Source organism: Muscardinus avellanarius (genome assembly GCF_963383645.1).
Source record: "Muscardinus avellanarius genome assembly, chromosome: 1".
NCBI classification, from domain to species: Eukaryota; Metazoa; Chordata; class Mammalia; order Rodentia; family Gliridae; genus Muscardinus; species Muscardinus avellanarius.
This window is the reverse complement of record NC_137786.1, coordinates 216,682,039-216,698,630: the sequence shown is the minus strand read 5'-3', so window position 1 is coordinate 216,698,630 and position 16,592 is coordinate 216,682,039. Positions and strand designations below refer to the sequence as shown.

Genomic DNA, 16,592 nt, shown 5'->3' with positions numbered 1-16,592 from the left:
ACCTCGGAAGAAGCTGCAGGGCGGTGGCAAGGACCAGAGTGGGCGGTCACACCGAGTCCACCCACCTTCATCTTGTGTGGCGCGTAGTGGAGGGCCTGGCGCAGGCAGTCGATTGCCTTCTTTCCTTGGCCTTTCACTCTCCAGTAGAGGGCGGCCATGCTGGAAAGCACCCAGGACGTCTGGTTCTGCAAAGGAATGGTCAGCTGAGACTGGTGATTTATCACTAGGACTGAGAACAGCAACGCGAGTCACCAGCCTTCGCCTGAGGACTGACTACCCCTCTTCATCCTTAGACCAGTCTTACGAGCTCCATGTTGCTGTTTTTATACAGCCTTTTTATGTATGTATGTATGTATGTATGTATATATGTATGTATGTATTTGCAGTATTGGGGATTGAACCCAGGGGCATTCTTCCTCTGAGCTACACCCCCAGCTCTATCTTTTATTATGTTTTAAAATAGGGTCTTACTGAGTTGTGGAGGGCCTCACTAAGTAGCTGAGGCTGGCCTCGAACCTGCGATCTTCCTGTATCAGCCTCTCAAGTACCGAGATTACAAGGGTGTGCCACCATACCTGACATACAGCCTTTTTACAAATGAGAAAACTATGATGCAGGAGGTGAAGCAGCTTGCTCAAGGCCACTCACCTAATAATCAGCAGCACCAAATTTCATGCCCTGTTCTATTTTATTTAATGTTTTGAACTCACATGTTTCATATGAGTTTGAAACTCATATGTTTCAAAACTCAGAAAGTGAGGAGGGAAAAGAGAGGTTTGGGGAAGGAAACAGCAAATAAAGTTATGTGCATATGTAAACGTATTGCTATGAATCTCACTATCAGGTAGGCATGAGTACAAAAAATTTTAAAAAGCCAGGAAGTATACAAAGTTATACAGAGAAAAGCCCCTCTCCTCCACATCTCTACTGCATAAGTAAATGCTATTTTTAGTTCCAATGTATCCTTCTAGGATTTGTGATTTATACAAGCAAGTGAGTTTCGAATTTCCTCTGACAGTTTAATGTGAGGTGACCTAGTATTCACGGAAGGTGTGACACTCTTCTGCACTTGGTTTTATTCACTAAACAATATAACTTAAAGCTTTTTTTCATTGGTGTATGGAAACCTTCTTCATTCTTTGGTAACAGCGGCGCCGTGTTTCCTGTATGGATATACCATTATTTACTTAGCCATCATTCTTAATGAATATTCTCGTCTTCCTCAGTTTTTCACTATTAAAAGCAATGTTGCAAAAACGGCCTTGTACAGGTGTATTCCTACACCTGTGTATCTGTGGGGTACATTTCCAGATGTGGACCCGCCGTCATGGGGGATAGATACACTTTTCATTTTGATAGCTGCCACACTGTCCTCCAAAGCACTTGTAAGGATTTAATCTCTTGGTAGACACATAAGAAACGAACGTCTCCATTTCTTATAGTCTGATCAGAGTATGTTATTAAAATCTCTGACCTTTGTCAATATGATGGGCAAAAAATGTGTTTTACATGTGTATTTTCCTGCGTATTAGTGGAGGTGACCATCCTTTCATACTGGGCAGTCTTTCGTATTTCTCTGTGACCTCTGCCCTTACATTCTGTTAGTCTTTCTGCACCCTTCTCATGTCTGTTGGAAAGAGCTCTGTGTGTAGGGAGATCACTCCCTCGCCTGGGCCAGGATTTACACGTAATGTGTGCACCATCTGCAGTCTGCCTTTGGACACATAGTGCTTTGTGTGATCAAAGTTTTGATTTCTATAGATTTTATTAATTTATCTCTGGTGACTTTTGGGGTTTTCAGCTATAGTCAGGAAGGGCTTCCCCACTCCAAGGTCATCAAGAAAATTTTACCATGCTCTTTCCTCAGAACTTATGTAACTTCATGTTTTGCTTAAATCTTGCATCCATTTGATCCCCCTCCCCACACCCCACCAGGGGCACTGAGCCCAGGGGCATTCTACCTCCAGGATACACTCCAGCCCTTTAAGAATTTTGAAATAGGGTCTCGCTGAGGTTGGCTTCTAACCTGTAATCCTCCAGTGTCAGTCTCCCATGAACTGGGATCACAGATGTGTGCCACCACACCTGACGATTCACTTGAAATAAATGGATAATTTGTGAAGTAGAATTTGCAAAGTAAAACATGTAGCTCCAATTAAATATTTTTCCAAATGGCTACGGTGTCCTAATAATATTAAAAAAAATTCATGTCATCTTCTAGTGAGATGCTATTTTTTTTTTAGCATATATAAGATTTCAGCACTTAATTCTAACTTCAGATTGAGGCCTACATTTGGATTATTCTATTTCATCCTCCACTTCTGATTGATGGTCTCTGACTCCCAGCCATTACAGAAGAGACAGGTAGAGCACACCTTGCTTCCTGTGTTCTTTCTTTCTCCAATCTAGTTTTTGATAATTTTGTAACTGCACACTGTGAAAGTACACAGTTTCATACCTTCTGATCTGCTACTTTATGCCCACCCTTGCTTAAGTATTGGTTCTACAGTTAAATGTGCTCAGTGATTACTTTTGCGTGGTTTCCCTAATCATCTCCTGGTTGGCTGAAGTCTGTCTTTGAGTAAAAACAATATGCTTTGAAATCATTATTGTGGGCTGGGCTGTGTTCTGCCAAGATCCACATTTTAAAATCCCAACCACCGATGCCTTAGAATGTAACTGCACTTGAAGGTTTTACAGAGGAGACAAGTCAACACGAGTGAGGCTGTTAGGGAAGGACTCAGTCCAACGTGCTGGATCTACGTGCAGGATGTTAGTAAGAGACACCGGGGTCCTGTGAACAGTGGGGCATGTGAAGAAGCTGCCTGAGGGAGGCCACATGTGAGCAGAGCGCGGAGACCTCGGAGGACACCAGCCTGCCCCGCACCCTGCCCTCAGACTTCCTGCCCACGAGATGTGTGAGAACAGAACTTTCCGTTAAGCTGCCCCGTCTGTGCTATCTTGTTATGGTCGCCCTAGTGAATTACATACCCTTATATGTTCAAAACTCTCTGTCTGCAAACATCATGATGAGAATTTGGTTGGATATAAAGCAGCATGTTCTTTCCTCAAATAATGTGGCTTCTTCCCACTGCGTGATGATGTGAAAAGCTGCTACGGAGAAGTGAGGAGCTAGCTTGGTTCATTCCTCTCTTAGTGCCCTGACCCTTTGACTGGCTTCCCAAAGTGATTTTTCATTTTTTATTTAATTATCTTCCTTTGATGTTAGAATCTGACATCAAAGAATATATTTATGATTACAAGTATATAAAATAAACGTGTAATTGTATAACGTGTAATTACATAGTAGGTATATAATTATGTGAATGTATATAATTACATAAGCACAATACATAATTAGATAAAATATTTCTTTATGCTATAAAGCATAAACTAATGAATATCCTAGAAATCACCACATTACCAAAGAATGAAGTGCATCTACGTGTGTGTTCTTGCGCTCTTCCAACCCCCTTTCTCCAGAGGCACACGCTGTCCTAAATGTCATCATTTTTATTCCACTGCCCCTTTTAAACATGGTTCTATCACTCACACACATATACTTGCTCCAGTAACATAATTTAGCTTACCTCTTCCTGAGCTTTATAAAAATGGTATGCTGCATGCAGTCTTCTAAGATCTGGGGCTTTGACTCATCCCTCTAAGATTCACCCGTGATCTTCTGTGTAGTTTTGGTTCATTCAAGTTTTTCCACTATACAATTAAAAATGTCCACTAAGTGAATTTACTACAATGGATTTCTCTATTTTCTGTAGATGGTGGTTTGAATTGTTACCTGTTTTTAATATTTCCTGTTGCAAATAAGTTGCAAAGCTTTTCTGGTTTATCCTAAAGGAACTGCTGGGGGACAGGATATGTAAATATTTTTTAAAAACCCCACAAGACCCAACAGGATGTCAAATTGTTTCCCAAAGGCAGTGTGCCAATTTATGTGTACAAGTGCCTCTTGATCTACATCTCCTTTCTGGCCCTGGTATTTTAGTGGGGGTAAAATGGCCTTCAACTCTGGTTTTATTGTGCATTTCCTGACTACTAGTGAGACTGAGAATTGTTTCTATGCTTATTCATTACACATATCTTTTCTGTGAAATGTATTAATATTCTTAATGCATTTTCTTTTCTTTTTTTTTTTATGGCAGCACTGGAGATCAAACCCAAACACTCTACCACTGAGCTACATTCCTGATCCCAGAGCAGCATTTTCTTTCTATCTGTGTGTGTGTGTGTGTGTGTGTGTGTATGCGCGTGTAGTTAGGGGATGGAACCCAGGGGTATTCTACCTCTGAGCTATATCCTCAGCTCTATTTTATTTTTTATTTTGAAAAAGGGTTTCATTAAGTTGTGGAGGGCCTCACTAAGTTGCTGAGGCTGGCTTCAAATTTGTGATTCTCCTGTCCCAGCCTCTCAAGTACTGGTATTTCAAGCATGCTCTACCACACCCAGATTAAGGGAAATCTTTTTTTAAAAAGAAATATATTGCTGGATTCGATCCTTAATATTTTGTTTATGATTCGGAGATGTTCTCAAGATTAACTCTTTAAAAATTATACACACACTGCCGGGCGTGGTGGCGCACGCTTGTAATCCCCGCACTTGGGAGGCAGAGACAGGAGGATCGCGCAGGTTCGAAGCCAGCCGCCCACGCTGGCTTAGGAGACCCTGTTTCCAAATATAAAATGTAAAAAGAGGTCTGGGAGTGTAGCCCAGAGGTAGAAGGGCTTCCAGGAACCCCAGTACCACACACACACACACACAAAAATTATACACACACACAAATACATACGACCTTCATTATCATAGTGTCTAGTTATTTTTTCTTCTCCAAGGTTACACTTATCTCAAGCAGGTAACTGAGAAACGGTTCCTTTTTCTACTGCTTGGAAGTCTGTTTACATTGGGATGAAGTATTTCTCCAAAGTTAGGTCAAATTCACCTAAATGATCAAAACGTATCACTGTATTTTTATGAGATTAAAAAAAATCTACTGCTTCAATTTATTTGAGAGCTTTAAGATCCATTAGCTATTCCTGAATCAGTTTAGGTAAATTACATTCTTTTCCCCTCAAAATTTCACTGTTTTATTTGTTTTTGAATTTATTGATAATAAAGTTGAAAGTGTATTCTTTCCTTCTCTCTTTAATCTGGCATAGCTATAGCATTGTTTTTCTTTTGCCCTGATATTAGTGATTCTTTATTTTGCCAAAAGTTAGTTAATTTGTTTATTTGTTTATTTATTTATTTATTTTGATGGTACTGGGGGTGCAACCCAGGGGCTTTTCTACCTCCTGGCTATACTCCTAGATCTATTTTATACTTTATTTGGAAACAGGGTCTCACTAAGTTGCTGAGAGCCTCACTAAGTAGCTGAGGCTGGCTTTGAACTTGTTCGATCCTCCTGTCTCAGCCTCCCAAGTGCTGGGATTACAAGCGTGTGCCACCACGCCCAGCTTCAAAAGTTTATTTTAATAATAGTTTTAAAAAACAACTTTTGGATTGTTGATCTTCTCCATTCTATTTTTATTTTAATTTCATTGATTTTATTATCTAATAACAGAATGTAGAAATATCAAAAATAGAAGAACTAAAATAAGATGTAAACAAACTATAAGTACAGCTGTGTATTTCAGCCTGCCTCTCAGTTAGTAAAAGGAGATATAAAGTTAGTAAAGATAGCCGGGCGTGGTGGCGCACGCTTGTAATCCCCGCATGGGAGGCGGAGACAGGAGGATTGTGCTGGTTCGGAGCCAGCCTCGCTGGCTTAAGAGACTCTTGTTTCCACATAAAAATGTTAAAAAATAGGTCTGGGAGTGTAGCCCGTGGGAGTGTAGCCTGGAGGTAGAAGGGATTCCAGGAACCCCAGTACCACCAAAAAAAAAAAAAAAAAAAAAAATAGTAAAGATAAAGTATGAGCATGTCAACCTAACTGATATTTCTAGAATATCGTACCTCACAACAGTGGGAGATGTTCTTTTTTTCATGAGCAAATAAAATATTTACCAAGATAGACCATGTTATAGGCTATAAAACAAATCTAAATAAGTTTAAAATAATACAAATCATATTTACCGCAATGGAATTAAACTGGATATCAACAACGAAAGACATCTAGAAAATACTCAACTAGTTGGAAATCAAAGAACTAACTTCTAAAATAACTTGAGTCAAAGGAAATATCAAAAGGAAAGTTATAATGTACTTTAAATGAAAATATAACAATCTGCCATACATTTAGAGAAAACCTTTCGCTCTAATCATCTGCATCAGAAAGGAACAGATCAGATCCATTAACAGAACTGGGGGTGGAACCCAGCGGCATTCTACATCTGGACTACACCTCCAGCCCTATTTTCTTAGTTTACTTTGAAAGAGCCTCACTACGTTGCAGATGGCCTCACTAAGTAGCTGGGGCTGGATGTGCACCTGGTACCCTCCTGTCTCAGCCTCCCAAGAACTGGGATTACAAGCGCGCGCCACCACGCCTGGCTCCCATATGCATTTTTGAAAAAATGAGCTCTTTTCTCACAGTTAAAAGCAAGAGTATATAAACACTGGTTAGGTTGTTTATTAATGTTTTATAGTTTACTGATTATTTTGTCTGCTTAATTATATCAGCTTTTGAGTGACATATTAAGTCTTTTATGACTGACTGGCGGTTCATTTATTTCTTCTTTAAGATCAATGGAGTACGGCAGTCCATTTGTGTTTGTTATTACGATGCATTAGGTTTATCTCTATCATTTTACCATTTGCCTTCTACGTCGCCTACATGGTTTACATGTCTTTTGTCTTTTCTTGCTTCATTTTTTGAATTAACCAAATGTTTATTAATTCCACTTTCTCTCAACCATATTCTTTTACAGTTCTCTTAGTTAATTTCACAAGCCCATCAACTGCATCTTCAACTTGTTACAGAAGAAAAACCCATATTGTTACTTTATATTAATTTCCTGTTAATGTTAGAACCTAACACTTTATCCATGAATTTGCATAAGAAGGTGATCTCATGCTAATTATTTTTTTAGCTATGTTTCCCTGGAAACTGATACGTAATAAAAACGTCACCTGTGTTACCAGGCAGCACTTCATGGTACAGATGACTGACTGTGAAGTGCGGGATGAGGAGGACTGAGAGTGACCTGGTAGAGGCCGCAGCTCCAGGCTTTCCTCAATGGAACCCCTGACTCCAGGCCCATGGGACTCTTGTAAGGAACTTGAGATTTCTAAGTCAGGGTGTTCCCATCCTCACCCATATGGTCTTGATCACTTGGGGAAAGGGCAGAGAATATAAGCACTTGAAAAGCTGTATTGCTGGCTTACTGTTTCCTGTCCTACATCCTCCTCAGAGAAGGCCAGGTCACAAGTGAGCTGTGGAGCTGTGAGTCTAAATGATCTATCCAGCTACTTCTAAAACCTCTGGAACAGGCACCGCAGAGGAGCGGCAGCAGATGGACTTTAACATTCAACACAGCCAAAGCGCCATGGCATAAAAGGTGTGGGTGGAGAGATGAGACTGAAGCCTCTGTGGGGAATGACTTTCCCTGTTTGATGGTGAAAGCTTTACATTGTAATGACAGGGGATAAAGCTTCCCCTTGAGGGAAGGGATAAAGGCTGGAGCCACTTATGATGACAGAATCTGCCCACTCTTCTCCACTGTTCATGAAATGGATCTGACCAGAAGCCACAGCCAGGCTGGCTGGAATAGTTGTTTTGGTGTAGCTGATGCATTTGGGATGAGGAGGCGACAAGCACATGGGCTTGAGGGTCCGTGTGTGTGACGAGCAGGTCTGTGAAGGGTCCAGAAGGTGGAGCTGGTGGCTGGATCTGACTAAGCTGGGCTGGTCACTGGTCCAGTCAGCATGGAGCGCTGTCTATGAGCCTGCACTTGGGGAAGTGGGGACACAGGGGTGGGAGGGGGAACTACTCTGCTCAGGCTCACAAGGTCAAACAGGACGATGTGGTAACTTGGCATACTAGCTGGCTGTAGCGGCTGGGGTCACAGCTTGGTAAAAATCCAGGACCACAGGGAAAAAGATCTCTGCAGAGCTTCCAGCCCCGTATGTGGAGAGCACCCTTGGCGGTGACTTGAGGTTCTGATAGTGCCTATTGATCTAACCTAAAACAGTGTCTGATTAATGTCGTCTGCTGACAGCTAGTGATAATTAATGGCGACGCAAACTCATTGCCTCCAAAAAAGACAATTACTGATGGGCTTGTGAAATTAAAGAATAATGACTATTTTCAAAGTTGAAGCCAAGAGAATATGGAGATCTTTGCTATCCTGTGGATGGGAAAGCAGCACTTGTGCTGTTACCACTGCCACATGCTAAGGCCCTGGCTTCTGAGTATGGTCCGCAGACTAGCAGTATCACCCAGTATTACCTGGGAACTGACTGGAAATGTAAATTCTCAAGCTTGACTCCAGCCCTACTAAATGTGGAAGTGGGGCAGGAGGGAACAACCATCTGCCTTAACATGATTGTGATTCGAATGTGTCCCAGAGTCTGAGTACTATGGTGAGGTTATTAACAGGGCCCTGGAGGTGAGTCTGTGAGTCTAAAATGGAAACCTACGTTGGATTAGTCTTTTAGTCCTACTCCCCTAAAAACCCAATAAAGGGGGAATGTTAGCTGTTACATGGTAAAAAGGACCCTGGCTGGTGAACTGTATCTGGGCTGGACAACTGTAAATAAATGAGATGAGCTTCCAAGTGTCAAACATGAATTATTATATGAAACTTGTGATATCAAAGCCAGGGTAGCTACCACAATAAACCATTTGATTTGTTCTCTTGTACCTGAGCTGTCACTTGGCAGAAAAGTGGAGTAGGCCGAGCATGGTCCCTGGACTAGGGTGTGACAGGACACGTCTGATGATGCTGTGGTGGTACAGCTGCGTTTCCCACCGTATCCTTCTGAGCGAGGCCAAGGTCAAGGGAGGCTGACTGAGCTGCACAAATGTGAAGTGTCCAACTGGACCCAAGACGACTGACACTGCTCAGTGCACCCCCGTTCTGCCCTTTGTATTACTGCTGTCATGGATTCTAGCTTCAGGCATCAGCAGGCTAGGCAACTCGGTGGCCTATCTCTAACCCCAGTGCCTGGGAGACTGAGAAAGGAGTGTTACAGATTTGAGGCTAGTTTCAGCAACTTAGTGAGACATGGTTTGAAAAAAAAAAAAGAAAAAAAAAAAGAAAAAAAAAAAGAAAAAAAAAAAAGAAAAAGGGCTTCGGGTGTAGCTCAGACATAAAGTGTGGCTGGATTCAATCCTTAGTACCAAAAAAAAAAAAAAGAAAATGAAAAGATTACTGTCTTTATTTTATGTAGTCATACTCATATTTACTCTTTCAGTTGCTCCTTGCTAATTCCTGTTTTTATGAGTTTCTATCTGGGATAATTTTCCTTCTGCCTGAAAAAAAAATTAGTTATTTTTATACAATACTATTTTTCAGATTTTCGTGGCCTAAAATCTTTATTTAAAAAATTGAGGTATAATTTACATAGAGAGAAATGCTGAAATCCTAAGTGTGACTTTCAGTTTTGATAACTACTTCAAGGCAAAAATGTTCAACAACCCAGAAAGTTCTTTCCCGCTGCTTCTTAGTCAACAGCTTTCCCGACAGAGTGATCACTGAAGCACTTCTAACGCCACAGGTTAGTGTTGCCTGCTCTAGACCTTTATAGTTGGAGGCACGTATTATGTACTTTTCTGTGTGCAGCCCCGCTGGTCAGCACAACGCTGAGACATGCAGGTGCAGTTGTTTCTTGCCGACTTGTGTCCAGCACGGCTCCTCCAGTGTCTGTCCACTCTTCTACTGATGGGCTCTCACTGCATTGCTGGATTGACCATTATGGTCAAAGCTGCTGTGAATGTTTTTTTGTGGTACTGGGAATGGAACCCAGGGGAAATCGACCTCCAAGCCACACTCCCTGCCCTATTTTTTATTCTTTATTTTGAAACAGGGTCTCACTAAGTTTTGGAGGGCCTCACTAAGTAGCTGAGGCTGTCTGCGAACTGCGATCCTCAGGTCTCAGCCTCCCGAATGCTGGGATTACAAGCGCGCATTACCAAGCCTGGCTAATGCTCAGCTTTTTTTTTTTTTTTTTTTTTGGTGTGTTTGTGTTTGGGGTGGGGGGGTACTTGGGTTCCTGGAAACTCTTCTACCTCAGGGCTATACTCCCAGACCTATTTTATATATTTTTTAAATTTGGAAACAGGGTCTCTTAAGCCAGCTGAGGCTGGCTTCGAACCTGCGCGATCCTCCTGTCTCCGCCTCCCAAGCGCGGGGATTACAAGCGTGCGCCACCATGCCCGGCGATGCTTAGCTTTTTAATAAACTGCCACGCCAACCTGTTTAAAAAATGATAGTCCAGCTGGGCAGAGTAGCGCATGCCTGTAATCCTAATGCTTGGGCAGCTGAGATGGGAGGGCTGCAAATTTGAGGCCAGCCTCAGCAACTTAGCAAGATCCCCAGCAACTTAGAGATACTTAAAAAAAAGGCTAGGTATGCACTTGGGAAGTAAAATGCCCCTGGGTTCAACTGCTGGGACCCAAAAATATTTATCCCGTTTTATACTGACACCAAAAACGTACAACGGTTCCTGATGTGCACCCTCGCCTGTCATTAGCAATTCTTTTCACTTTAGCCTCTAGAAAGTATGTAAGTAGTATTTCATTTGGTTTTAGTTTGCACTGATAGATATTCTCCATATTTCCTGGATTCAAGTCCTGTGTCAGATACACGTGTGGTCAAATTTATGCTAGTCTGTACCGTGTCTATTTTCTAAACTATATGCTGATGTATTTTTTTTTGGGGGGGGGTATTGGGGATCAAACCCAGGCTATGTCTGAGCTCTACTCTAGCCCCTTTTTAATTTTTTTCATCAAAACAGGGTCTCGATAGGTTGCTAAGAGTCTCACTATGTTGCTGAGGCTGGTCTAGAATCTCTGATCCTTCTGTCTCAGTCTCCTAAGTACTGGGGTTATAGGCATCAAGATGCTTGGCCTTTTTTTTTTTTCCCTTCTTTTTTTTTGTGGTAATGGGGTGGAACCCAGGGGCTTTTCTACCTCTGGGCTACACTCCCAGACCTATTTTATGCTTTATTTGGAAACTGGGTCTCACTAAGTTGCTAAGAGCCTCACTAAGTAGCCGAGGCTGGCTTTGAACCTGTGTGATCCTCCTGTCTCAGCCTCCCAAGTGCTGGGATTACAAGCGTGTGCCACCACGCCCAGCTGGCCTGAAGTTTTAATTTTGAGGAAGTTCAATTTATCAATTTTCTCTTGCATAGTTCATGCTTTTATGCCCTAAAAAAATGTTCCCACAGCTGGGTGTGGTGATGCACACTTGTAATCCCAGCATTTGGGAGGCTGAGACAGAAGGATCAGTTTGCAGATAGCTTCAGCTACTTAGTGAGGCCCTTTCCAACTCAATGAGACCCTATTTCAAAATAAAGAATAAAAAATAGGGCTGGGGGTGTAGCTTGGAGGTAGAATGACCCTGAGTTCCACCCCCAGTACCACACACACACAAAAAAATTATCTTTCCCACATATACTAAAGACTTGAAGATATTCTCCCAGGTTTTGTTCTGGTATTTGCTTTAGCTTTACTTTCATGTTTATGTCTATAAATTCATCTCAAGCTGGCTTTTGAGGATGATGTGAGGTATGGGTTGAGTTTTCTTATTATATGAGTATCCAGCTATTCCAGAAACATCTACTGAAGATTTTTACTTTCCACACTCAAATACTGTGGTGCTCTTGTAGTCGATCATTTGACCATAGATGTAATGCCTCCCTATTCTGTTCCACTGGCCTATTGGTCTCTTTTTGCTGATCTCACACATAGTGACTTCTTTCTTTCTTTCTTTCTTTCTTTCTTTCTTTCTTTCTTTCTTTCCTTCCTTCCTTCCTTCCTTCCCTCCCTTCTCTTCTCTTCTCTTCTCTTCTCTTCTCTTCTCTTCTCTTCTCTTCTCTTCTCTTTGTGTTACTGGGGGTGGAACTCAGGGTCATTGTACCTCCGAGCTACACCCAGCCCTATTTTTCGTCTTTATTTTTCAAACAGGGTCTCACTGAGTTGCGAAGGGCCTTGCTAAGTAGCTGAAGCTGTCTGCAGACTGTGACCCTCTGGTTTCAGCCTCCTGAATGCAGGGATTGCAAGCGTGTGCCAGCACGCTGGTGCAGTCACTTCATTTCTGGAGTGCACTTCCAGGGTACACAATTCTAGGTTGTCAGGGTTTGCTCAGCAGCTGAGATGTCATTCCAGTGTGTTCTGGTTCCACTGCTCCTGTTGAGAAGCTGGCTGTCAATATTAACAGTTGTTCACTGGAAATTTTGTTTTCTATCTTCAGCAGTTTGCTTATAGTGGGGCTTCTTTATATTTATATATGTGGGTTGCAGGCTTTGTTGCCCTATGGAACAATGTCTTTCATCATTTTTAGAAAACCCTTAGCTGTATCTCTTCAAACACTGCCTCTGCCCTGTTCTCCCCTCTTCCTGGCACTCCACATGTTGGCTTTGATGGATGTCTCTCACATGTCATTCATGCCTGTATCTAGTGCCTCCTTTAACACCTATATGTCTTTGTGCTTCAGTTTGGCTATTTTTTCTTTTTTTTAATTTTTGTGGTACTGGGGGTAGAACCCAGGGGTTTTTCTACCTCCAGGCTATACTCCCATATCTGTTTTATACTTTACTTGGAAACAGAGGCTCACTAAGTTGCTGAGAGCCTCAATCAGTATCTGAGGCTGGCTTTGAACCTGTGATCCTCTTGTCTCAGCCTCCCAGGTGCTGGGATTACAAGCGTGCGCCACCACGCCCAGCTCAGTTTGGCTATGTTCTAATAAGCTGTTTTAATCTGTCATTCATCTCTTCTGTTTTAACAAATTACATGTTCTGCTGTCTAGTCTGATTTTTAAGAATTATAGTAAAAATTGTATACCACGAAATTTACCATCTTAATCTATAGTTTAGTGCTTAGTGATCACTAATCTTAAGAACTTTCTCATGTGGTAAAGCTGAAACTGTATACCCAGTAAACAATCTCTTCCTTTCAGTGCCCAGCAAACAGCTCTCTACTTTCTGATTCTACAGATTTTATTTACTACTCTAGATATTTCACATAAATGAAATCAGTCAGTCAGTCAGTATCCCCCCCCCCCCCCCCGGGAATTGAGCCCAGGGGCATTTTACCACGGAGATGCATCCCCAGGCATTTTTATTTTGGGATGGGGTCTCATTAAGTTATGACATGCTGGCCCTTGAGCCTGTGATCCTCTTATCTCTTATCTCAGCCTTGAAGTACTGGGATTACAGGCATGTACCACAATGCTCAGCTGACTTATTTCATTTAGCATAATACTCAAGATTCATCCATGTTTTACCATGTCAATTCCGATAGTATATGCCGTGTACAGTTAGTTCCCACCAACAGCACAAGATTTCAAGTCCTCTACATCCTCACCAGCAACTATTATTTTATTTTTGAAAATATAGTCATTCTAACAGGTAGGAGGTGATAGGTCACTGTGGTTTTGATTTCCATTTCCCTAAAAGTGATAATGAGATTTTTTTTTAGTTCTCTGGCCAATGTCATCTTTGGAGAAATTGTCAACTAAAATATGCAACTCCTCTGCACATTCTTAGATTGGTTTTTGTTACTGAGTTGTAGAACTTCTTTATTTATTCTGGATATTAGTCCTTTACCAGGCATGACTGGCCAATATTCCCTCCCATTCCATAGGCTTCTCTTAAGCTCTGCTGGCTACATGCTTTGATACACAGACGTTTTTAGTCCTGCTGTAGCCCAGTTTATCTATTTTCCTTTGGTGCCTATGCTTTTGCTGTTACGTCCAAACAGTTCTTACCAAGACCAGGTCTTCAATTTTCCCCCTGATGTTTTCTTCCAAGAACTGTATGGTTTTAGGTCTTACATTTAGGTCTTTTGATCCATTTTGAATTAATTTTTGTACATGGTATAAGTAAGGGTCCAAACAAATTTTTTTTTTTGAGTTAGCATATTGCTTAAAATATGCATTATTGCTTAAAAAAGTTTAATGGAAATCATTACTTTTACTACCGGGCTGATACCAATTAAAATATGAGACTTTTTTTTTATACTGGGGATTGAATCCAGAAACATTCTAGCTCCAAACTATACCCAAAGCCCAGTTTTATTTTGGATTTTGAAATAGGGTCTTAATAGATTGCTGAGAGGCTCACTAAGTTGCCAAGGCTGGCTTTAGACCTGTGATCCTCCTGTCTCAGCCTCCCAAGTACTGGGGTTACAAGTGTGCCCTCCCAACGCCTGACTAAATCTTAGGACTTCTAAACTGCACTTACCTCCTTCCCATTACTTCTGCTACTTTACCATGAATGCTGGATATATGCAACACTGATCCTGCTCAGGGTGATACAGCTGTCAGTCTCTGCAGTCACTATTCATTTTTCTTTTTCTTTCTAGTGTTCTTCATTTCTTCTTGCATGTCCATGTTGTGCCTGGGACTGTCTTCCTGAAGATCTTTCTTAATTTCTATTTAATACAGGTTTACTACTGCCAAATTGAGCTTGTTTTATTGGACACATTGTTATTTTGCTTCAATTTTTGAAGAATATTTTGCTAGCATAATATTCTAGGCTTACGGTTCTCTTTGTCCAGCATTTTTTTTTTTGGTAAGGGATTGAACCCAGGGGCAGTCTACATTTGTGCTACACCTGTAGTCCTTTTCTTTTTTTGTTTTGAAACAGGGTCTTGCTAGATTGCTGAAGACAGTCTTGAACCTGCAATCCTCCTTCCTTCTTCTTTGGAATTTATTTAAATTTGTCCAATTCTCTGATATGATCAACTTTTAGGAGGCTCAATAAATGGGAATGCATTAAATTAAACTTCTGTACAGCAAAGGAAACTATCAACAACCTCAAAAGAGAGCTGACAAAATGAAAGAAATTTTTTTTGCCAACTATTCCTCTGATAGAGGACTAATACCTAGAATGCATAAGAACTCAAGAAACTTACCGCTAAGAAAACAAATAACTCAATCAAAAAATGGGCAAGTGAACCAAACAGACATTTCACAAAAGAAGAAATTCAAGTGGCAAATCAAAACGACCCTGAGATTTCACCTAACTCCAATTAGAATTGCAATCATTAAAAACACAAACAACAACAATGCTGGCGAGGATGTGGAGAAGTAGGAACTCTAATACATTGTCAATGGGATTGCCAATTAGTGCAACCACTTTGGAAAGCAGTATGGAGGATCCTCAGAAGAATGGGAATGAACCTACCATATGAGCCAGCAATACCACTTCTGGGTGTCTACCCAAAAGAAAGGAAGCCAAACTACCAAACTAACACATGTGTATCTATGTTCACAGCGTCACAATTCACCATAGCCAAACTATGGAACCAGCCAAGATGTCCATCAACAGGTGAATGGATTACAGAACTATGGGATATTTACACTACAGAATTTTACTCAGCCATAAGAAGAACAAAATTACATCATATGTGGGGAAATGGATGAAACTTGAGAACATTATGCTAAGTGAGATTAGTCAATCACAAAAAGTAAATAATTGGATGCTCTCCCTAATAGACAGAAGCTAGGGAGAAAAATGGTCACAGAAGAACTCTAGACAAAGAGGGAGAAAGCACAGATGAGCAAGCAAATAGGGCGACCTGAGGGGGATGGGGGGAGAGAAATTCCCTAATATACATGACACGGTACCTTCAGAAACATAACTAAGCCAATCAGTAAGCCAGACACGAGAAGGAGTGAGAGGGAGGGAACGGGGTGGAACTGGGGAAGGGCTAAATGAGTGACATGCGCATGTGTGCCTCTACCATCTTATATGCCATTAAGATGTATGACCACAATGCACCAATGAAAAATTAATATAACTAATATTACATGTAATTCTGTAAAAAATTATATGTTTAAATAAAGAAAAGATGTATTTTCTATCAAAGTTCAAAGTTTGATATAACTAATAATATCTGTTACTAGTTATACTGCTTGGGTTTTTATATGCACACTAATTTTTTGCCCATTATTGTTGGAGTATATGTGAATCTATTTCTCTCTGAATTTAATTTGGTTTCTGCTTTATGTAACTGGTTTCTGAGTTATTAGGTACATAAATGTTAATAATTATTATAACTTCATTGTGATCTTTAGTTTTTAGTGTTATAAACTGTATTTCTTTGTCACTTTAAGCTTTTTGAACTTTATCTTTCAGGTATGGAAAACAAACTTTTCTTATCTGTATTTGCTTTACTCATTTTAAAATTTTTATTTTAAACCTTACAAAGTTTTATTTAGGTGTGTGTCTTAAACATTGCATAATGTTTGGTTGTGCTTTTTAATCTCAGACTTTTAACTAAATAAATTTATTATTTTTTTAATAAAACCTGCTAAGTCTTAAATATTATTTAACTCTAACTTAAGATAATGTTTTTTGATGAGTGCTCTTTAGTAAGCTTTGCTGTTCTTTCTTACAGTTTTCTTATATATTTGTCTCAAGGTTTTGTCTGCTCTTTTTACTATTCAGGATTTTCCTGGTTGGGCTATATG

At 40.6% G+C, this 16,592-nt stretch overlaps 1 protein-coding gene across 5 annotated transcripts in view; it reads right to left on the bottom strand.

Moving 5' to 3' along the window:
* Positions 1 to 16,592, bottom strand: part of TTC17 (tetratricopeptide repeat domain 17) — a gene marked incomplete at both ends in the record, with an annotated part of 116,657 nt that overhangs the window by 3,376 nt on the left and 96,689 nt on the right. For all 5 annotated transcript variants that reach the window (XM_080717759.1, XM_080717760.1, XM_080717762.1 and 2 more), the window contains one exon: positions 66 to 185. In XM_080717759.1, the coding sequence (XP_080573885.1) occupies positions 66 to 185 (120 nt within the window). The remainder of the gene's footprint in view (positions 1 to 65; positions 186 to 16,592) is intronic.